The sequence below is a fragment of the Camponotus floridanus genome, unplaced genomic scaffold (genome assembly GCF_003227725.1).
Source record: "Camponotus floridanus strain SB8 unplaced genomic scaffold, Cflo_v7.5 scaffold116, whole genome shotgun sequence".
NCBI classification, from domain to species: Eukaryota; Metazoa; Arthropoda; class Insecta; order Hymenoptera; family Formicidae; genus Camponotus; species Camponotus floridanus.
This window is the reverse complement of record NW_020229233.1, coordinates 322,084-347,289: the sequence shown is the minus strand read 5'-3', so window position 1 is coordinate 347,289 and position 25,206 is coordinate 322,084. Positions and strand designations below refer to the sequence as shown.

Genomic DNA, 25,206 nt, shown 5'->3' with positions numbered 1-25,206 from the left:
GAATGTGATGATTCTATCTTTAACTAGATGAAGAAATACAAAGTATCTTTATCTTTATCTTAGATAAAAGATATATGTCATCTTATCTAAAAATTGTCTAAAATGACGTTTTCATTATGCAAAAGAGTTTTCCAGGCAAGCTTCTAAAAATCTATCTAATCTATCTAAAATATCTAAAATATATTTTTTATTTGGAAAATAATATTACAAATACACTTTATCTTGTACTTATTTTACTTAAATTTGTGCAATGTATTAATGTATATTTTATAAAAATGATATATGTATCGTTACACATTGATTATTATATTATTAATATATTATAAATATATTATAAATATATTATAAATATAAATTAACAGATCAATATTTATCATATCATTTATAGGGAGAGTCCCGTTAGCCCACAAGCCCGATAGCACACAACCACACATATCGACTGATGCTTAAGGTAACCAGCACAGTTGACCAATCAGAAGGTCCTAGTGTTCTAACTGACCAATTAGCAACACTCGTGCGCAATCGGGCTCGTGCGCTATCGGGTCCCGTCCCCCATTTATAATCTGCGTCACATTTTTTACAAATATTTATAGTCTTATAAAATAAACAAAAATATCTAGATAATTATCTAGATTATCGCAATAATCGTCTCATCTTTCATCTAGATTAAATAAAAGCAAAATCATCTTTATCTCATCTAAGATAAATTTACGGATTTTTATCTTTATCTTTATCAAGATAATTTTGAAATTATCTACAGCAAACACTGCAAAAAAAATTGAACAGCGCATAACAATCAAGTTGCAGTATATTATTTGTCCGTTCGCGAATGACTTTTTAAAACACATCAAGAGGCGGAAACGCGATGCACTTGATGAACGAGAGGGAGAATCAACGGTGATCAACGAGTCGCAATAATAACAAATATCTATCTTCTATTTTGGCACTGGGCAATTAATAATCTTCACTCATGCTGCCGAATATCTTCAACAGGCTCAGAGACACAACAAGAAAGGTTCAGTTTTAACCATTTAAATGCCACAACAGCGAGATCAAAGATTCAATAAGTAGAACAAATCAAGGGACACAAGCAGTATTTGCTGTAGATAATTTCAAAATTATCTAGATAAAAATAAAGATAAAAATCCGTAAATTTACCTTAGATGAGATAAAGATGATTTTACTTTTACTTAATCTAGATGAAAGATGAGATAATTATTGCGATAATCTAGATAATTATCTATATATTTTTGTTTCGTTTAGAAGACTATAAATATTTGTAAAAAATGTGACGCAGATTATAAATGGGATATTAAAATCATAAACACATATTCTTTCTTTTTTTGTAAAGAATATTTAATATTATAAAGAAATAATAGCAAAAAGGTATATAAATGATATGATAAATATTTATTTATTAATTTATATTTATAATATATTTATAATATATTTATAATATATTAATAATAATAATATAAAAAATATATTTTAGATATTTTAGATAGATTTTTGGAAGCTTGCCTGGAAAACTTTTTTGCATAATGAAAACGTCATCTTAGACAATTTTTAGATAAGATGACATATATTTTTCATCTAAAATAAAGATAAAAATACTTTGTATTTCTTCATTTAGTTAAAGATAAAGATGCTCCATTTCTTTATCTAGATGATTATTTAGATAATTTTATCTAGATACCAGCAAACACTGGACACAAATAAGGAAGTGGGAAAGATGGGGGGACGATAATAACAATGACGACGACATCATCATCGGCTTCGTAAGCTTCATTTTGGGTGTGACAATGACGACGTCGCGGATAATGCATGGAGATCGCGCAACATTCGCTGCCACTTGCTGGAATCGACGTGCGCGACTTGATCGATGTCGTGACTGCGATGTGCGCGAGACTGTCGCCGAGCGATAGCCAGAGAGACATTAATCGAGCCATCGGTTGATCGAGTGGATAAGCAGGTCTTATCCGGTATTATGTCCAGACACGTTTCTTCCCTCGTGCCATTCGAACGAGCGCGAGGGAAAAAGTAACGAGAGAAAGAGAGAGAGAGCGAAGATGACGATTCCCAGACAGTACACATGTCCAAAAGACATCTAAAAGACGATTTAAAGACGTCTCAAAGTCCTTTAGACATCTTTAAGACATCTTTTGACCTTTTCGTGTTGTCTGGGTTAAAGGGAACTGAATTTTTGCACCGCACAGTACCGGAACTGTAACCCGTTCATGTGCCCAAGAGAGACCGCCGGAAGGCGTGGAGCGGAAAGAGAGAGAGAGAGAGAGGGAGAGAAATGGGGAGGGAGTACGTTTCGATAGAACGGTGCAGCAACGAGGAATCCAGAGTAGGTAGATAGATTACCGACCTATCATCGGGTGGTGTGCGCGGTTCTTCGCAGGCGAAGGTGAAATTCCCAATCACGATGGACGAGTGTATGCTAAACGACTTGTTGGAGTGTTCGGTATGCCTAGAGCGACTTGACACCTCCAGCAAGGTCCTGCCGTGCCAGCATACGTTTTGCAAAAAGTGCTTGGAGGAGATTGTGAGCACTCATCGCGAGCTACGTTGCCCGGAATGCCGAGTGCTCGTGGACGCCAAGGTGGACGATCTGCCGCCGAACGTGTTGCTGATGCGCATCCTCGAGGGAATGCGCAACGCCGCGCCGAAGAACCAAGCCAAGCCCGCGTTGTCGAGGTCTTCCGGTGGCACGGCCGCGCCGCAACGACTATTCGGCGGCCACCAGGTCGCTCCGGCGCCCATGGTGACCGCCAATCTCGTCCCCGCTGTCGCTATTGCTTCCGAACCGGCAATACGACATTCCAATGCCGCCGCGAAGCAGGTGCACTTGCACAATCAACAGGCGTACGGGAGGGCGATCTATGATTATGTTTCCAAGGAGGCAGGGTACGCTCTATGTTTTGTTGCTATATACAATATTTGCTCTTACAATATATACCCAGATAGCAAAATGCAATGAGGTTGCTGTCATGTTGCCAATAATTGTTGAAGCAACTAATTTGAACAAACTAGAGACCAGGTGAGACAGCATTATGTCTGTTACATTGAACTCACATGAATTCAAGTGCTATTAACAATAAATTAATTGCAACGTGTCAGCATATTGCTGACATGTTGTAGACAACATAATATATCAATATTGTAGACCATTTGCTTTGTTAATTGATTGCATGTAGAAGCAGACATATAACTGCATTTGTAACGCATTCTATCTCGATGTCAAAAAGTATACAGCAAATATATAATAATACATGCGATGCATTTGTTTGCTAAATATGTCATATCAAGCTTGGCTATCTGGGTACTCAGATAGCTAAATGCAATGAGGTTGCTGTCATGTTGCCAATAATTGTTGAAGCAACTAATTTGAACAAACTAGAGACAAGGTGAGACAGCATTATGTCTGTTACGTTGAACTCACATGAATTCATGTGCTAATAACAACAAATTAATTGCAATGTGTTAGCATATTGCTGACCTGTTGTAGACAACGTAATATATCAATATTGCAGACCATTTGCTTCGTTAATTGATTGCTTGTAGAAGCAGACATATAGCTGCATTCGTAACGCATTCTATCTCGATGTCAGCAAGTATACTGCAAATATATAATAATACATGCGATGCATTTGTTTGCTGAATATGTCATATTAAGCTTGGCTATTTGGGTATATACAATATTTGCTCTTACAATATTTAGTTGTTGTTAATGTCATTAATTTTTTGTAGCGACTTGAGTTTCAAGAAGGGTGACATAGTCATACTTCGGAAGAAAATTGACAAGAATTGGTATTTTGGGGAATGTGGCAATAATCATGGCGTCTTTCCGCTTTCTTATATTCAGGTCTAAAAATTATTCTATTCTTCAAAATATTCTGTTCTTCGTTTGCTATTATTCACTTTAATTTATTGTAATTTATAATATCATGACTTGCAGGTGATGACACCTTTAACGCCACATGTACCTCAATGTAAAGCGCTATATGATTTTAGAATGACAAATGATGATGAAGATGGTTGTCTAACCTTTAATAAGGTATTTTTTTAAATATCTTAACTATTTACATGTTATTATATATATATATGTAGAAAATATATATAAATATATTCTCAGGGAGAAGTCATCAGTGTTATCAGAAGAGTGGATGAAAATTGGGCCGAAGGTAAACTCTTGGATAGAATTGGCATCTTTCCATTAGCTTTTGTAGAACTGAACAGCGTCGCTAGAGCTCTGATGAAACTTTCCACTAAGTAAGTAAAACGATTAATTGATATAATTGTATCATATTTTGAGCAAATATATATTTAAATAGTCGCTTAATCAGTGTACAGCCAGGACCGTCGAGATTAGCTCCACCAACTCCAACGAATGAAGAAACCACGCCATTAATACCAACCGATCATACGCGTAATGTACAAACTACCAGCCAATCTCGATCACAATTGGTACAAGTAAGTTAAAATGTTGTAATCTTTTGAATTAGTTGCGCGAGATAAATATATTTTGACATTGTATCTTGCAGAATGCCGCGTTACCAGTATCCGATTCTGTCTCAAATGTCTCGTCTGGCGGCAGCTCTACAACCACTACTCCAAATACACCCAATAGTTCGACCACGTCCAGTAGTTCCAGTACTGCTCCAAGCAGCCCTGGCAGTCCCGCGACATCACCGCCTGCAGTTGGGAATAGACATAATGTTAAACGTCATAGTTTCACTGCCGTTAATACAGGTCATCATGCTCATCCCCATCATAGACATAGCGCTGAGATACTTAGTCCTCCAATAGACAATGCCCCTAATAATGCCAATAATAGTGGAGGCAATGAATCATTTTCCTCCTTGCAAGTAAGAAAATACATTTTCTATTCTTTTTTTTTTTTTAATTTCTAATTTTTTTTTAATATCTTCTTTCTTTTTCTTTTTCTTCTTTTTGACAAGAGTTCTACATTAAATAAATTTCTTTTTATTTTAGGTCAACAGTTGTACAGATCACAATCTTCGCCATAGACGAAGCGGTAGTAGCGATCTCGTTCTTGCCCAGCAGAGTGTACCCACTAATCAGACTTCCAGCGCATCTGGCGCGACACATTTACCAGCGGCATACATAGCATTATATCCGTACAAGCCTCAGAAAGCGGATGAACTCGAGTTGCGAAAGGGTGGAATTTATATGGTGACGGAACGTTGCCAAGATGGATGGTTCAAAGGAACATCCAATCGCACCCAGAAATGCGGAGTCTTCCCTGGAAATTATGTTGCACCTGCTAAGTATGTTCATTTCTTTATTACATTCTCTGAATCGCAAGCATGTCTATAACACAGGCCTGCAAAAAAGGGGGTCAAAATTTCTTTTTAAGATGCAATAGTGATTTTTGACGTAATTTTGTGCGCTAAATCCGAATCTGGCCGCCGAATTTGCATAGCACGTCAGGTTTTTGAGTTATTTGTAGTTGAATAGCCCAAAAATCGCTATTTTGGCCAATTTAATGAATTTATTGTGAGTAAACCAAATTTTTTGAAATATTTATATCAATGGTATAGTACTCACTTTCATCTTTCGATTACCCCGCCGTACGATTTTTTTTCGCTCAGATATACAAGTTATAAGACTGGGCATGCATAGGGATTTAATAAGCCTTTCTAAATCAACCGTGCCACTTCTCTATCTCACTACGAATCAAAATAAGGGTAAAAATATACATTTTTAAATACCTTCTGTCACCTTTTGAAATTAAAAATGACGCATCCAATATGGCGAATAGAATCACAATAAAAGCATAAAATTTAGAAAAATTTATCAAAATGTGTAACAACTGTATTAGACATTTCTTTACAATATTTTTTTGACCAACCGAACCTGATATATGTCAGTCTTTTCAAATTTCAAGATCATGGATTTACCATATTGATGTCTATATAAATTTTCTTTAACGTAAATTTTCTTACGTCATACTTATATATCACAGCGAAAAAAAATCGTGCAGCGGTAAGTGGATTTGAAAGGCGAAAGTGAGTATTATACGATGCCATTGACAGAAATATTTCAAAAAATTTGGTTTCCTCGCAATAAATTCATGAAATTGGCCAAAATAGCGATTTTTGAGCCATTCAATTACAAATTACTCAAAAACGTGACGTGCTACGCAAATTCGGCGGCCAGATTCGAATTCAGCTCACAAAATTATGTCGGAAATCACTATTGCATCTTAAAAAGAAAAACCTCGCAGGCCTGTGTAATCAGCCGTGTATCAAGTCTTCGATATCCGATTACAGATGTCAACGCGGATTATGTCGCGGATCGCCAAACTCACCGAGCCAACATCAAGTTTCATCATTACCAAACGCCGTATCGAATGCCGAGTCACGTTTGGCTGTAACATATACGAAGAGCAAAGGTCTCATGCCGCAACCTTCTTATAATCCTCGCGCACTGCCGCCGCCTGAATTACCGCCGCGCGCTATCAGTCCTTCTTCGACGACTGTATCTTCATCCTGGCACGGCAGCGCTGGTCAGCCGAGTCAAGGATCAAATCAGGAAACTAGTCCACCGCGACACAATGACCAAAACGCAATCACTAATCCGCTCGGACGTAGTCACAGCGTAGTAATGACTTCAAATATCCGTATGTGTTTCGAGTATATTATATTGTCTCGTAAATAAGCGCTCTTTTATATGATATATTTAATCATATCATATCTTTCCAGCTTCGCCTGGTAAACAAATTGCGGTATCTGCATCGTTACAACCGCCTGTTGGTCTTAATAGCGCTAATAATGGCTGTAGCAGTGCTACTATTTCCGTTCCTTCCTCTTCCGCAAGCGATATGAATAGAAGCCCGAACAATACTTTGCGAGTAGCTTCCTCGAATGCAGCCGCAGCCACATACAGAACCACGGAAAAGGTATTTTACTTCTAATATTTACTTCTATTTTACTGCTAAGAGAAATATACATATACAGGATGGACCAATAACTCTGTCTACCTGGATTATCTCCGTTATTTTTAGAGATACAAAAATTTTGTACTTATAAAAGTTGTACGGTACCAAGACGGCCGTAATATGCTACGAATAATTTTGTTGTAGATGGAAACGCTGGATGGAAATGACCTTGAAATCTCTGAAGCGTCTCCACTTACAATAAAATTATTAGTAGCATATTACGGCCCTCCTGGTACCGTACAACTTTTATAAGTACAACATTTTTGTATCTCTAAAAATAACGGAGATATTCCAGGTAGACAGAGTTATTGGTCCACCCTGTATATTTATATGTAAGTATCATTCTGACAATATCATACAATATTACAAATATATGTTGTTAATTACAGCCAAAGGAAAAAAAGGATAAATGTGTCTCTTTAATGCGGCGCTTGACCAATATTAAAAAGTCCAAATCTCCTCCACCAGCGACATATTCGATGGATAATCCTGTATTCGACGACGGTAATTCTGTCAATCCGATGCATGTCCGGTGAGTAATTTTCATCACAAAATTACTAATATGTGCATATTTTATATTATTATCTAGAAATTGAGAACGACAAAAATTAATCTTTAATATGCACGTTTTGTTAATCGATTTAATTTGATGTGTATGCTAATTTCCGTATGTATATGTATTGTGTGTACATCATGAGAATAATGTTTCCACATTATCGCACAATTTTTACATGTACGTGCGCGTATATACATATAATGAATGTTTGTCAGTATTTTAATGTTTAAACAAAAATGTTTTTTTATTGCAAAAATCGTTGCATGATCGACATCGCCATATTTATGCACACATGTAGAAAGTGGTGAGCAACCACTCACGAATAATGTAACCGTTTATTTTAACATCATGCTTTGCGCATGACATAAATTGCACGCTTTGAAATGTTTCTCTAATAAATTGTATTGGGGAATGGGACGACAATCGCAGATCGGGATCTTGTCCAAGTCAGTTGCTACAGGTGATACCTACACAGGAATTAAATGCTTCAAACAGCCAACATCGCTTATGTCCAGGCTCTGTGCAAGGACATGTCACATCTTCACAGAGATTGAAATACAAAGAGAGACCCTCCTTACCAGTATCAGTAATCCAGAGGTTAGTTCTTTGTAATGTAAATCAGATAAATACAGATAAATTATAATGAACTATAAATTATAATAACAGATAAATTATAATGAACTATAAAGTATATAACATAAAAAATACGTATATACTTTTTAAATAAAATTAGCAATATATTATATATATTATATATATTATAATGAACTATAAATTATAACAGATAAATTATAATGAACTATAAATTATAATAACAGATAAATTATAATGAACTAAAGTATATAACATAAAATACGTATATACATAAAAAATACGTATATACTTTTTTAATAAAATTAGCAATATATTATATATATTTTTTGCGATAATGGTAAATATTTCATATTTTTATGGAAGCTATTGTACAGGGTGACAATTTTCAGTAAGAGATACTTATATAAATTTCAAATTCTTTTATTTTAAGCAATGAATCCTTAATTTTTATGGTAAAGAGACATTTTGTGTGTAAGTCAATATGCACATTTGAAAATTTTGTATAATCCTATCTGACTATATTTTTTACATTAGCATTTGCAATTGATTGTGTCATAGAACTACATTTCATTTTCAGGTAAGCCTAGAAATCTTTAGAGAAAAAGAGAGATTATTTTTACATAGTTTATTTTATACTGTTGTCTAACTAACAGTTGTATAACTGACATAAATAATATATTTATATATCACAGATTTTAAGCATACTTGCAAGAGATAAAATTTATCTTTTATAAAGATATATAGATAGCAAAATAAAATTTAGAAAATTAAAGGAACATTGATTATATATATAAATATATTTTGCATGTTTGGAAAATTTATTGTGATAATAATGTATATTTGTTACACATGCTTGTGAGGATCAGTTACAAAAAACAGAGCAGGTGAATCTGATAGATTTTAATTTATTATGGGGAAACCTAATTTTTTTAAATATTTCTGCCAATCGTATAGTAATCGTATTAGTTATCAAATCCATTTTCGATTTCACCGCCGCACGATTTCTTTTTATTGAGATATACAAGTATGAAGTTATAAGAAAATTTATGTTAAAGAAAATTTATACGTAGGCATCAACAGAACCATATTAGATCTGCTATCTTCAAATTTGAAAAGGCTTACATCTGTCAGGTTCGATTGTTTGAAAAAGTCCTGTAGAAATATATCTAATATAGTTATTACACATTTTGATGAATTTTTCGAAATTTTATACCTTATCCAAATATTGATTCGTGATAAGGCAAAAAGGTATCACAGTGGTCTTGGAATGACTTACTGGATTTCTTTGCATGACCAGTCTTGTATATCGCAGCGAAAAAAATCGTGCAGCAGCAATCAAATATGGATTTGAAAAGTGAATACCAGTACTCAGTGTTTGCTGGTATCTAGATAAAATTATCTAGATAATCATCTAGATAAAGAAATGGATCATCTTTATCTTTAACTAGATGAAGAAATACAAAGTATCTTTATCTTTATATTAGATGAAAAATATGTCATCTTATCTAAAAATTGTCTAAGATGACGTTTTCATTATGCAAAAAAGTTTTCCAGGCAAGCTTCCAAAAATCTATCTAAAATATCTAAAATATATTTTTTATATTATTAATATATTATAAATATATTATAAATATATTATAAATATAAATTAATAAATAAATATTTATCATATCATTTATATACCTTTTTGCTATTATTTCTTTATAATATTAAATATTTTTTAGGAAAAGAGAAAGAATATGTGATTATGATTTTAATATCCCATTTATAATCTACGTCACATTTTTTACAAATATTTATAGTCTTCTAGAAGAAACAAAAATATCTAGATAATTATCTAGATTATCGCAATAATTATCTCATCTTTCATCTAGATTAAGTAAAAGCAAAATCATCTTTATCTCATATAAGATAAATTTACGGATTTTTATCTTTATCTTTATCTAGATAATTTTGAAATTATCTACAGCAAACACTGCTAGTACTATACGTCATTGGCAGAAATTTTCCAAAAATTAGGTTCCTCCATAATAAAATTCATAAAATTAGTCAAAATAGCTATTTTTAAACTATTTAATCACAAATTGATCAAAAACCTAACGTGCTGAAGAAATTCTACGGCCAAATTCGTTTTCAGTATCAAAAAAATCTATCAGATTTATCTAATCTGCTTTTTGTAACTAACAAAATCTAGAATTTCGCAGGCTTGTGTTATTTATTATATGGCTATTAATCATTATCTCTGTGTATGAAATATATTTTTGAATATATTTTATTTATTTATATATGTGTGTGTTTGTGTATGAGGTCTTAATGAACTTATTTAGTGTACAATGTTAATCATGCACATCATGTTCATATTAAAAATTATTGTATATTCTATAGTTTTGTAACATATATTGTAACAATAATTTTTTTATATACATTAATCTCTTTATTCTTACCTAGATCCAATGAATCTGGTGCAATGGTGTGTCCCACTGTTGGAAATCATCATCGTAAGAGTAACTCTTTAGACGCTGGGATGGGAAAACAAACAAAACAACAGTCGTCACGCGATCGGTAAGAGTTTATTCTATCTCTCAGATTTATCGTCGCGATTATAAAAATTTGTTACGTTTTCACTTGTCAGGTTTGATTTTGATAATTAAATTTTATTATGATTTTTAATTATTATTTATTTAATGATGAATAATGATACTTAATGATGATTAACTGTATTTATTTTCAGTGATCGAGTGTACAGATTTCGTTGTATTGTACCGTATCCACCTAATAGCGAATTTGAACTGGAGCTTCGCGTAGGAGATATAATATACGTACATAAGAAGCGTGATGACGGATGGTACAAGGGTACGCAACAACGCACCGGCCGTACAGGGCTATTTCCGGCAAGTTTTGTAGAAGCTTTCTGAGATCCAACACAAAGTCGCTTAGTGTTAGAAACTTGTATATAAACTCGGCCTTTTGTGTAAATACCATATATATTATATATACAGAGTGTCCCAAAAGTCCCGGACCGGTCAAATATTTTATAAACTATGCACTTTAGAAAGAAATGTTTCAGACAAAAGTTGTATGGCTTGAAGGGGGCCATCAGATAGTGGCAATGATTTGACCTTGGAGAGTCATTTTGAAGGTGACGTAAAGAACACCTTCAATTTCTTAAATGGAACTCCCTATTTTTTATTAAATATTCTGGTAGCTCACGAAAGCTTTCCAAAACACTATAATTAAGTTAGTTTTCATTAAGTACTTTCCGAATTATGAGGCTTGAAATCATTTCTTAATTTTGTATAAACCATAAAATATCTAGTAAAATATTCATTTTTCGATTATCTTACCTTAATACTTTTATGTACAAAATAATGAGAGGAATCAATTGGTGTAAAGAAAATACATAGTTGTTTTAAAAAAAAATGTAATTGTTAATTGCAAATTATAACTCGAACAGTACTCAATGAAGAAATACTTTATTATAGTGTTTTGGAAAACTCTCGAGATAAGCTACACGAATATGTAATAAAAAATAGGGAGTTCCACTTAAGAAATTGACGGTGATCTTCACGTGACTTTCAAATGATTCTCTCATGTCAAATCAGCCACTATCTGATGGCCCCCTTCAAGCCATACAACTTTTGTCTGAAACATTTGTTTCTAAAGTGCATAATTTATGAAATATTCGACCGGTCCGGGACTTTTGGGACACTCTGTATATACCGTATATATTCGTAAAAAGGGATTGCATCCTGACATGAAGATCATGTGTATAGCATGTATGCTGTACATATTTGTTGCTGATTTCCTTGGATTTTAGAAATTATTATCGGTTTCAATGAATTATGTTCATACATAATATATACATGTATGCTGTATTTGTGACTGCAATGTAATAAGCAAATGAAATTATTATATTTGTTGATGTAATATGCAATTGAAATTATTATATCTTATATAATTGCAATGATGAGAAAATCGGCAACAAAGCAGTACCACCAAAAAATATAAGAATGCGCCACAAACTTGACATATTACCAATGTATATATAATAGATATAATAAATAATTGATATATGTCAAGTTAAGGAACGTATTAGTGCGATGAATGTAATAGGAAATTTTAGTGCAATATAATTACATGCATATTTTATGTAAATATGCAATGAAATGAGAGACAAAGGATAATAGAAATATGTAACATATGCGTATTGAGACTACCCGGAAAACTTATACTGCCATTCGGTAATGTAGGCTGATGCAATGAAATGAATTCATTATTGTGCGCGACATTACTGCCATTTGCAAAGATAAGGAGAAAAAAACTAGTTTTTTATTTTAAAAGCTATTAATTTTTAAAAACTTACTTGCTATCTCTTCAATATGTCCATGACATACAAAAGAGATTATATATAAGTTGTGTAATAAGTATACATACATTCATGACAAGATAAAAAAGATTAATGAATAAGTATTAAAGAAATTGGCTCATTTTTACAAATGTTCAAATACTTTATGTCAGTTTGTATTGGTTTGTGTCTTGAAAGATTTAAAAAACTGTAGATTTAACATTAATGATCAATACTTTATTTATTTTAAGTTTTATATCGACTTCATTAATCTGCCTTTGTGAATCGGTTTATTAGCTAAAATGATTTATTATATTTAAAAAGAGAAATTAAGTCAGTTTTTTAAATATTACTTGAAAGCAAAGTTGTCATTTTATTAAAAGAAGAATTTTATTATAATTTCTTATAATTTTTAAAAAGAATAATTTTATTATTTAAACTTGTTTATTTTTTTCTTCTTAATTTATTCGATCATTATTATTTATTATATTATATATATAGATTTTATACTATGTTTGATAACTCGCGTTTACTTCAGTTTTGTAAAAAAAAAATACAGATGCTTACAAACAAGGAACATAAGCGATTTACATTTGCATTAATATTATTTAAGACTGAACTTTATGTTTCGAAATTATTAAATTAATTTGAAATTGTTAAATTGAGAAAATGTTTTTTTAGTAGATATATTCATTACAATATCATGCAGAGGAAAATGTTCCATTTTAAGGCAGTTTGGATTGCTGTAGATAATTTAGCTAAGGCTAAATAATCTATTTAGAAAATAGCCTTAATGCGCAAAGTTGATATAGTGCTATATACTTCACATATATGTGTATATACTGTTTTATAACTCAATTTATAACTTGTTTTTTAATTTATAAAATTATATACAAGCATCCATGGCATGACAATGAATTAGTTATTTAAAGAGCTAATTCAAAATAAATACGAAATAAATTAGTGCTTCCATTATCTAATTAGTATTCAATATTTAGATGAATTTTGTTATGTTCTCTATTTTTTATCATTATTATTAAAGCAATTTTACTCTATTGGTTTTTATAAAACTTTATACATGCATTGTTGAAAAATATATTTTACTAATTACGACTATTATATTAACTTTTGCAATTATCTTTTATAAAGTTATATTAAATTGCAACAACTTCAATTTCAATATGTTATTTAATGATTTTATTTACATCAAACTAATATATATACAGTCCATGTATAAATATAAAAAAATATATATACAAGTTGTCGCAGACCACTAGTACCAGCCGAATATCTCAAAAACTAAGCGTGGCAGACAAAAACATTTCAGACAAAAGTTGTATGGCTTGAAGGGGAACATAAGATGATGCCAATAGTTTGATTTTGAAGAGTCACCTGAAGATCAAGTGAGGGTCACTTCCAACTTTTTAAATAGGACACCCTATATACTTTTACATATTCTTGTAGCTTGGCTGAAGAGCTTTCCAAAACACTATAATAAAGTATTTTTTCATTGAGTATTTTCCGAGTTATGAGGGTTGAAATAATTGTTCAATTTTACATAAAATATCTAATAAAATATTCATTTTTTTATTATCTTACCTTAATACTTTTATGTACAAAATAATGAGAAGAATCAATTGGTGTAAAGAAAACACATAATTGTTTCGAAGAAAAAATATGTAATTTGCAATTAACAATTACATATTGTTTCTTAAAAACAACTGTGTGTTTTCTTTACACCAATTGATTCCTCTCATTATTTTGTACATAAAAGTATTAAGGTAAGATAATCGAAAAATGAATATTTTACTAGATATTTTATGGTTTATGTAAAATTGAACAATTGTAAAATTAAGATATTATTTTAAGCCTCATAACTCGGAAAGTACTCAATGAAAAAATACTTTATTATAGCGTTTTGGAAAGCTCTTGTGGCAAGTTACAAGAATATACAAAAGTATAAGGTATCCCGTTTAAAAAGTTGGAGGTGACCTTGAGGTGTCTCTCTTCAAGGTCAAACTAATGGCATCATCTTATGTCCCTTCAAGTCATACAACTTTTGTCTAAAATATTTTTGTCTGCCGCATTCAGTTTTTGAGATATTCGGCTGATACGAGTGGTCTGCGTCACCCTGTATATACACACACGCATCCATAAAATGCTCAATTCATTATATATATATATATATATATATATATATATATATGTATATATATTTATTTATACATTTGTGATTGAATTTAGAAATATATATATTGCACAAATCCACAATTATGAGCAAGAAACATACGCCATATACATACATGGTATAATTTATCGCATATGTACATGTATATGCATATGTACATGATATAAACGTATATTTATATTAATTATGATATATTTAATGACATTTATATATAATTATAATTTTATTATAATCTTGATATTGTAGGAGTCTGCAGATGTTTTGTCCTGAAAATAGACAGAATTCTATGTACAACGAAGTATAATGTAACAAAAACACATATATAGTACGACACATTGTAAAGTATAAATAGTACATACAGGGAATTCCAGCTATCGCGTGCCAAAGAAAAATCATAAGTGGATGTCGCTAAACTGAACTAAAAAGTCCTTTATCATTTTGCAGAAAATCACGTAAAATTTTGAGATGTTAAATTACAAAAAACATGTCTTTACGTTACGATTTTTTCCGTGCGTTGACTGAAGTTTAAGTTTATGTACGGAATTAAATTTACCATTGATACTTAACGTAACGTAATGCGATACAGAACACCTTGTGCGGAGGTCCTTACTTATCAAGCAAACTACCCATACGGTACAGAAATATTACAGCAACATTGCAGAAATATTTCTTTGCAAGATTGCAACATTGCAGAAAGGTTGCAAAATGTTGTTGCAACGTTGCTGCAATATTGCAGCAACGGTAAAATGTCCGCTTGTAGAAATATTGCAATGCAATATTGCAGCAATATTACGATGCAACGTATTTGTAATATTAAAACGCGTTTTGCTATAAATTCAAATACCGTTTTAAATTTAATAAATAAACTTTGAAAATATAAAAAAATGATTAAGAAATATAAGAAAAAATGCCTTTAAAAAAACATTATTAGTGTTTCGTTTAGATGTTTCTTAAATATTTATCTCAATAATATTACATACAATTATTTTACATACATTCAACACTAGAATATTTTATAATACGTGCAATAAATGAATTATTTCCTATTTACCCATTCAATTAAGAAAAATCTTTTAATAGAAAAATCTTATTTAAATTAAAATTTTATTTCTTAAATTTAATATTCTGAAACCCAATGAAGGATCCAGATTATTAAACAAATTATTTGTTTAATAATCTAGATCCCTCATTAGAATTCAGAATATTAAGTAAATCAAGTCAGTTTATCGCCAGAAATTAAACTGACGCAAGACAAGAAATATACTTATTACATTAATCCTTTGTAGACCTTATATCCATCTTAGATGAATTCGAATACGAGTTAGTTAAATTGGGTGTCGCCGTGTAGCGGCAAGTAAAGGAACACATGGTATACATTTTCGCTATGTTAAAACGCTTGCTGCAACATGACCAAAGTAATATTATAAAATAATGTCTCTGCATTATTGCTGTAACATTACACTGCAGTGAGCAATATTGTAACATTGCAGCAATGTTGCAGTAAGCTTCTGTGCTGTAGGGGAGTGGGACGGCCTTTCTCGCCACGCGCTTTCATGCGAATTGATCTTTTTTAATTAATATCTCGAAATTTTACATAATTTTTTGCAAAATGATCTAAGACTTTTTAGTTCAGTTTAATGATCTACTTATGGTTTTTCTTTGGCACGCGATAGCTGGAACTCTCTGTATAAAGATTATTTACTTGTATACAGCTCTCTCTCTTTCTCTCTCTCCTCCTGTACCTTCCCCCTCTCTCCCTCCCACCCCTTTTAATCAGAATAATTATTAATTTTTTATTAATTTAATGAAATCAAATTCACACACACAAAAACACATGCTCTTCAATGTTATTTTAATTTTGCAAACATTATTAATTCTATCCCTAACATAATTAATGCGCAACATGTAAAATGTTAACTATAATTTTGATATCTGCAAAATTCTACGATATGAAGAATTTCATTGTCTTTATTGAAATACAAAGTAAAGTAGAACAACAATTTATGTTATCATCAAAAATCGTACAAAGGATAACGAAAGCGTCCACTTCTGTCCTTTGAAACAAAAAAGTGTTAGCTGCAAGTTTATGACTGAATAATTTACTCCGATTATCAAATCGGAGAGAATGAAAAAAAAGAGAAAAGATTGTCATGATCGATAAGATCAACGAAACTTACTGATATCGATGAAATCTAATACGAATACGAGCAAAATGTGACTTACAGATATTGAATGTCCTGCATACACATGCGAAAAGCTGTTATTTTATAGTTTTGAATGAAAGTGGCTGGATATATTTTTTTATATGTCAGTCACAATTCGGCGTGAAAAAAAGAAAACCGATCGATCATTGAATCGAATTTAATCGAGTGTTAGAATTAGTGAGAAAAAAAATATCTCTTACACTCTTTTATGCGAGGGGCCATACTGGGCATGCTGTAATAAAGTCGGCAGTCTTGTAACGCGATATTTAGAAAAAAAAATCGAACAAAGATAGAAAATAAAGTGTGTGTGTGTGTGTGTGTATGTGTGTGTGTATACACACGTATTTATATGGAAGAAAAAGAACTTGTCTATTTGTGTTCATACGCGTATCATTCGAATCATTATTATACTCTATCGCGTTTATATCATTCAAGTCATTTTAATGTCATTACGCACAATGTATTGCATATGTTTTGCATTTCAATTTTGCATATCCATCTCTGATAAATATGTAAGCATATACAGGGTGTCCCAAAAGTCCCGGACCGGTCGAATATTTCCTAAATTATGCACTTTAGAAAGAAATGTTTCAGACAAAAGTTATATGGCTTGAAGAGGGCCATCAGATAATGGCAATGACTTGACCTTGGAGAGTCATTTGAAAGTGACGTAAAGGTCACCTTCAATTTCTTAAATGGAACCCCCTATTTTTTATTACACATTCGTGTAGCTTATCTCGAGAACTTTCCAAAACACTATAATAAAGTATTTCTTTATTGAGTACTTTTCGAGTTATGAGACTTGAAATCATTTCTTAATTTTGCATAAACCATAAAATATCTAGTAAAATATTCATTTTTCGATTATCATACCTTAATACAAATTATGTACAAAATAATAAGAGGAATCAATTGGTGTAAGAAAACACATAGTTGTTTCAAAGAAAAAATATGTAATTGTTAATTGCAAATTACATATTTTTTCTTAAAAATAACTATGTGCTTTCTTTACACCAATTGATTCCTCTCATTATTTTGTACATAAAAATATGAAGATAAGATAATCGAAAAATGAATATTTTACAAGATATTTTACGGTTTATGTAAAATTAAGAAATGATTTTAAGCCTCATAATTCGGAAAGTACTTAATGAAAACTAACTTAATTATAGTGTTTTGGAAAGCTTTCGTGAGCTACCAGAATATTTAATAAAAAATAGGGAGTTCCATTTAAGAAATTGAAGGTGATCTTTACGTCACTTTCAAAATGACTCTCCAAGGTCAAATCATTGCCACTATCTGATGGCCCTCTTCAAGCCATACAACTTTTGTCTGAAACATTTCTTTCTAAAGTGCATAGTTTATAAAATATTCGATCGGTCCGGAACTTTTGGGATACCCTGTATAAGCATAATTTTCGTAGGTTTTTTACAAGGAGGTATATATCTTCTATCAGTCTCTGTGACTTCTCCGTAGATGATTAAATTATACAATTGAATTCCTTAAGTTATACATATATTTGGAAGAAAACTATGTAGAAACTTATTTATAGACATACATATGTGTGTTTTATATATGATGTACACTTAAATAATTTATTATTAATGGTTCGTATATATACATATATAAATGATACTGTTTGCTGCGGGCGGTATATCCAGATTGACCATAACAAGAGACTAATTTATTATATCATTATATGTGCATTGTGCGCACGAAAAATGCGACATGATCATATGTAAAATCGTTCTTCGCATACTGTAAACATTGATTTAACATTGTTGCCCGTTCATTTTTTAAGAGCCACAATGTGTTTACAAAATCTGTTCGTAGCAATAGTCTTAAATCAATGTACGTATGTGCAAACGTCTCTGTGGGTTGTAAATATGTTATTATTGCAAAATATCTGGCATTCCCGCGACGGTACAGTAAAATTATAACATTATATCCTCGTATACATAAGAACAATGGCTCTCTTACGTTTCGCGTAAGTCAGAATCTGTACTACATTACAGAACAGATATATAGGTAGCATAGAGAATGTGTAAGATGAAGAGTCAAGAGCCTTTGTTTAGACCAAATGTGTTTCTAGCACTTCTTTCGTAAGGATAAATTTAGAGAATAGTCATTATATACCGATTACTACCTTTACATGCTACTTACGCTATTCGGTATTTTGTCACTAACGTAATGATGTTCCAACACAAAAATCTATGTCGATGTCGTGTCCAAGCGTATAATTTACATATAGAAATATAAATATCATTTAATATTTAAATAACACATATAAAGTCTGTAATAAATCCTTCATAGACTACCACAAATGGTGAGTATATATACCCTATGTTAACACTGTATTTCCTTTCTTTTATCGAATCATTCTTTTATTACATATTATATATTCTTTTATTAATGCTCGAAATTAATTATTATCAAATTATATTCAATTTTATCATAAATAATTGTTATAATAGGAAATCAGTAATTAATAATTCGGATACTTATATGTTATTATATATACAGGGTGTTTCAGAGCGACCGTATCAATAGTTTTTTAAAAAAACAATTGTTTCGGAGAAAAAATATGTAATTTGCAATTAACAATTACGTATTTTTTTAAAAAACAACTATGTATTTTCTTTACACCAATTGATTTCTCTCATTATTTTATACATAAAAGTATTAAGGTAAGATAATCGAAAAATGAATATTTTTCTAGATATTTTATGGTTTATGCAAAATTAAGAAATGATTTCTAGCAACCTCATAACTTGAAAAGTATTCAATGAAGAAATACTTTATTATAGTGTTTTGGAAAGCTCTCGAGATAAGCTACACGAATATGTAATAAAAATAAAAATAGGCGGTTCTATTTAAGAAATTGAAGGTGACCTTTACGTTACCTTCAAATGGTCAAATCATTGTCACTATCTGATGGTCCCCTTCAAGCCATACAACTTTTGTCTGAAACATTTCTTTCTAAAGTGCATAATTTATGAAATATTCGACCGGTCCGGGACTTTTGGGACACCCTGTATATTATGTATGTACAAATATATACACACATATTTTTTTCGAGTAAGTTATTTAATTGTATAAAATTGATCGATAATCTGATACGGAATCTTTTAAATTTTCGTAAATAACATAGGGAACTAGATAGGGAAGTTATTTTTATTAATTATTATTATCTACGAGCTAGTTTACATCGCGCCTTCTCCCTCTTTTTTTATATCGAGATTATACTTTTACTAGATTATTTCGAATATCTAAAAGTTTAGAATGATTTCTATTCCTGTTCTTTTTTAGTGTACATATTTATTTACTATTTTTATTAGCTCAATATTTGTCTTACATTTACATTATGCATTATTCATGTCAACTACTTTAATATGATAAGTTGCCGTTATCTTTATCTTGGAAATGCTTCTTCATGCGAGTTTATCAGTTAAGTCATATGTTGGAACTTTATAAAAGTTAATTATAGTTTCTACTCATACAATTACCTATATACAAAGTATTTTTTTATATTTTCTGTCTGATCGTCATGTATTCCATTTTTATTTCCATTTTTCACATTTAAATTTAAAAATAAAGGAACATATTTAAAAAGAAATAGTTGCTATTGTTAAAAAATCAAACAGATTAGCAAAATGAGTATTATTATATATTTCCTATATAATATAATTATAAAAATTCTGATATTATATAGCTGTCATTCTCATTAGATATGCTCTTTGACATATTTTAAAACGCAATTAACATATACTCTTTAAAATAACGATGTCTTCAAGGTACTTTGAAAAAATAAATATTTTCAAAAATTTATTAATTTACTTAATCGATTTTTTTTAATCGTAAAATTATAGTGCATGGCAAAGTGGAAATGCTATTTTATGAAGAAAAGTCTTGTATATTTTGTTGCTTTATACGATACGAGTAATAGCAGAATTTAGAATGTAAAATGCCGTTGCGTAATTTTTTCCTGTCAATGTCACGATGTATTTTCTAAACGATGTTTTAAAACTATTCAATGTTTTAAAATCTTCTCAATTTATGTTTTAAGACTATTTTTAATAATTTAAGACAAGTGTAACATTAGGAAATAACAGTGTAAGTATTTGCGATGCGCGGGACCTTGAAGATTATACGTATTTATACAGGGTGTTTCATTTTAATCGCCCCAGGCAAATATCTCGAAAAATATGGAAATTATGAAAAAATGTTTCAGATAAAGTTGTATGGTTTCGAGGGGGCCATAAGATAGTAACATTGGTTTGACCTTGAACAGTCATTTGAAGGTTACTTCAATTTTTTTAAATAGAACACCCTATATATTTTTGCACATTCTTGTAGCTCATCTCGGGAGCTTTCCAAAACACTATAATTAAGTTAGTTTTCATTAAGTAAGCTTTTCAAGTTATGAGGCTTGAAATTATTTCTTAATTTTACATAAACCGTAAAATATCATAAAATATTCATTTTTCGATTATCTTATCTTAATACTTTTATGTACAAAATAATGAGAAGAATCAATTGGTGTAAAGAAAACACATAGTTATTTTTAAGAAAAAATATGTAATTTGCAATTAACAATTACATATTTTTTCTTTGAAACAACTTTGTGTTTGCTTTGTGTTTACACCAATTGATTCCTCTTATTATTTTATACATAAAAGTATTAAGATAAGATAATCGAAAAATGAATATTTTACAAGATATTTTATGGTTTATGTAAAATTAAGAAATAATTTCAAGCCTTATAACTTGGAAAGTACTTAATGAAAACTAACTTAATTATAGTATTTTGGAAAGCTCTCGAGATGAGCTACAAGTATGTGCAAAAATATATAGGGTGTTCCATTTAAAAAAATTGAAGTGACCTTCACGTGACCTTCAAATGACTCTTCAAAGTCAAACCAATGGCACCATCTTATGGCCCCCTCGAAACCATACAACTTTTCTTGAAAACATTTTTTCATAATTTTCATATTTTTCGAGATATTTGCCTGGGGCGATTAAAATGAAACACCCTGTATATGTATAAAATGTTGCGTGCAACTCAATATTATAAGCGAAGAAATGTCATGCGCGAGCTACGCATGAGAGACAGGCTCAAGTGCAAAAGGCACGCGATGGGTGCATTCACGCATTAAATAATCCAGACACGCGATTAGAGGGGACGGCAAGAATGGTCAGACAAAAGTTGTCTGACTGGCTGACCGACTAGCTGACAGATTACTAAGTATCGACCGAACTACATCCGGAGTAAGTATGATTTAATTTTACGTAACGCTATTATGTGACGCGCTTCCTTTTGATATGTATAATTTATGCAATCGCCGAAATTAACGAGCTGAATAACTGTTATAAATTTACTATCAATAAAATTTGTCCGAGTATACCATAAGATACTTTTGCGGCTGCGCGATGTAAAGTTCAGCTTTTGGTTTTTTTTACAATCCAGACAGCACAAAAAGGCCGAAAGATGTCTTAAAGATGTCTAAAGGACTTTAAGACGTCTTTAAGTCGTTTTTTTGATGTCTTTTGGACATGTGTGCTGTCTGGGAATTGAATTATCTGTCTTATTATTTTTTTTATTTATTCTTTTGAGAGAAAACTGATCTAAGATGTAGAATATATCTGTAAGAATAATTTTTTTTAATAAAGAAGGAAAGAATAGAGAAGGAATTTTCATCCATGTCATTCATTTCATGTCTGTGTCATCCATTTTACTTCTCTTGCAATATATTTTTTCTACATTTTCTTCAAATTCATAGCTCATGTGTTTCTTTTCATTCTTTCCATTATTTGTAGATATATTCTTTATCTTTATTTTAGAAATAAGTATAATTTTTGCAAATATTTTCACTGCCCCACTGTGACTCCCTCTTGTACCGTACCTCGTTTTAATCGCGCAGTCGCAAATGTAGAGACCGAAGAGCGATCATTACTCATCAAAAAAAAAATTCAGTGTACCACGGTGTACATGTATACGCGAATATATATATATATATATATATATGTGTGTAGATATGTATGGATTTATCATTGTGATTTTGCACTTGGTATTGACGAACACATTTAACAAATTTTACTTTCATTCTAAATATTGAACGATATGCGATGTCAATAGTTCATTCCGGAACTCGTAATGCTTTAATTTCAAGATTGTAATGATTATCGGGCCGCTCGGTAAACATTTATTTTATTTTAACGAGCTACCAGACTTATATTTTTTATCTTTATTGAATGTTTATTAATAACTATAAAATAGCTATTTTACGTTAAACGCTTCGTTTACGCTTCGACGTTTCAATTTACGCTTCTTAGGAGCTTCGTTTACGCTTCTATTACACTTCCTTACATTCGGCTTACGCTCTGAATATTCATTTTCGCTAGGGTATGTGTAAAAAATTATAAAAACAACGTCTGTCACCTGTTGCATACATCTTTTATCACGTTTGACACGAATGATGGTGTTTTAATTATTGTTCCGTCTCAACACTAAGTATTTGGAATCGACACGGAAAATACGAATTACCTAATTGAATGGAATTTGAACTCTTCGCATTCGGAGAGAGGAATAGAAGGGATGAGTTAATTATATGAGAAATAGTAGGCAAACTAAGTCCGAGTCGAACATTATGCAGAGTCAGTGGAATTATTAAAGTGTATACATCATAATAAAATTCTCATATTCATCAGAATCTTTGTGTAAGTGTCGATAGTGATACACATGTTAATCATTGATTGATGGATAATTAATAATTATTAATTATAAATGCGATATGTTGATGCTCCCTAAAATAATTTAATTTTATTGTAGATGATTGTAGGTGTGTACACAGAAAGTTTCTCACTGCAATGATTATTAGTGTTCTACGTAGTGTTTTCGCAGGAAGGCAAATTAATATGCATGCACCATCACAACTATTGAAGTGTAATCAATATTTGGTAGTATATTCTTTTATCTGGAATTATGATAATAATGACGTTATAAATATACTAATCACTCAATATACTAATTATTTCTATTTCTTACTTATATAAATATATGTCAATATATTTACTATTTTTTTCAGGGTATTGGACGATTGACACGTATGTTGTCTTCCCATCATGTTTCAAAGAATATTGAATTCATTACACAAGATAATCGTGTTGTATCATCTAAAAATGTTATACAGAATATAAATGTGGCAAACAATCGTCCATTGCTAGTTATTCTTACTTGGTTATTATCTAAACGACAGCATGTTATGAAGTTTGTTAACTTGTATATGGAACAAGGTTTTGATGTGGCAGTAGTATCTCTTACACCTTGGCAACTTATGTGGCCCACAAAAGGCTCCAGAGTAAGTATATACAATATAATTGTGTTACAATCTATTTATTACAAAATTTCTAAAATTTATTTTCAGTTAGTCGCAGCAGATTTGTTAACTTTCTTAAAGCAAAATGAAAGTTATCAACAAATTCTATTACACGGGTTTTCAGTGGGTGGCTATATGTGGGGAGAAGCTTTGGATTTGATGGAAAGTAACAAGGAAAAATACAGTGGCATTGTAGATAGAATTGTTGGACAAGTATGGGACAGTATAGCTGATGTCAGAGAAATTCCAATAGGTCTCCCTCATGCAGTATTTCCAAAAAATGTAATGCTGCAATCCATGTTTCGAAAATATATAGAGTAAGTAACAAAGAAAAAAAATGAGGAAGATTGATGAAACGAGAAATAACTTGTTTTAATTAATACAAAATAATATTATCAGATATCATATGAAGACATTCTATCAACAAGCAACACAACATTATATTCGATCCAGTCAAGTATTTCATTCTGCCAGTATACGTGTACCAGCGTTATTTTTTGTAAGTAGAAGTGATCCTATTGGGACTGTATCCAGCAATTTGACTTTACGTGATGATTGGGAATCTGCAGGAATAAAGGTAAGATTTACATTTGCTGATTTATGAGAGGATTATAAAGGAAATATTATATGTATTTATCTTGCAGACCTATGTGAAGATATTCGAAGAGTCGCCGCACGTTGCCCACTTCTACACATATCCAAAGGAATACGTCGCTGAACTTTATGCTTTTTTACAAAAACTAAACTTGATACAAAATGAAGAAAAAATTAGATCGCACCTTTAATTATTTTAAAGATTCTTTTGATATGAATCTTTCAATTGTGTATTTTTTATATAAAACTATCTTTTTGGTAATGTTACACACCAGACATTTGTAATATCCAATATATACCATATACATATATATAGTACATACAATGAATAATTTTTTATATATTTTACAAATATATATATATATATATATATATATAT

At 31.0% G+C, this 25,206-nt stretch overlaps 2 protein-coding genes across 8 annotated transcripts; both read left to right on the top strand.

Moving 5' to 3' along the window:
* The first annotated feature begins 1,819 nt into the window (after nt 1–1,819).
* LOC105257585 (SH3 domain-containing RING finger protein 3) lies at nt 1,820–11,138 on the top strand. Of its 3 annotated transcripts, XM_011268309.3 has the most exons (13): nt 1,820–2,913; nt 3,757–3,871; nt 3,965–4,063; nt 4,142–4,278; nt 4,353–4,479; nt 4,551–4,874; nt 5,002–5,297; nt 6,303–6,652; nt 6,735–6,931; nt 7,360–7,502; nt 7,956–8,123; nt 10,569–10,682; nt 10,852–11,138. In XM_011268309.3, the coding sequence occupies exons 1-13, from the start codon at nt 2,432–2,434 to the stop codon at nt 11,033–11,035; spliced, it is 2,736 nt and encodes a 911-aa protein (XP_011266611.1). In that variant the 5' UTR covers nt 1,820–2,431; the 3' UTR covers nt 11,036–11,138. The 3 variants fall into 3 exon arrangements, with proteins under 3 accessions (XP_011266611.1, XP_011266612.1, XP_011266613.2); XM_011268310.3 differs by lacking the exon at nt 7,956–8,123; XM_011268311.3 differs by lacking the exons at nt 7,360–7,502; nt 7,956–8,123; nt 10,569–10,682; nt 10,852–11,138 and adding an exon at nt 7,115–7,280.
* A 10,802-nt stretch (nt 11,139–21,940) lies between these two features.
* LOC105257586 lies at nt 21,941–25,145 on the top strand. 5 transcript variants are annotated; one of them, XM_011268314.3, is made up of 7 exons: nt 21,941–22,125; nt 23,370–23,574; nt 23,687–23,814; nt 23,943–24,215; nt 24,282–24,550; nt 24,633–24,810; nt 24,878–25,145. In XM_011268314.3, the coding sequence occupies exons 3-7, from the start codon at nt 23,725–23,727 to the stop codon at nt 25,016–25,018; spliced, it is 951 nt and encodes a 316-aa protein (XP_011266616.1). In that variant the 5' UTR covers nt 21,941–22,125; nt 23,370–23,574; nt 23,687–23,724; the 3' UTR covers nt 25,019–25,145. The 5 variants fall into 5 exon arrangements, with proteins under 5 accessions (XP_011266616.1, XP_011266614.1, XP_011266615.1 ...); XM_011268312.3 differs by having other exon boundaries at nt 21,953–22,125; nt 23,260–23,574; XM_011268313.3 differs by lacking the exon at nt 21,941–22,125 and adding an exon at nt 22,889–23,052 and having other exon boundaries at nt 23,260–23,574.
* The last annotated feature ends 61 nt before the right edge of the window (nt 25,146–25,206 follow it).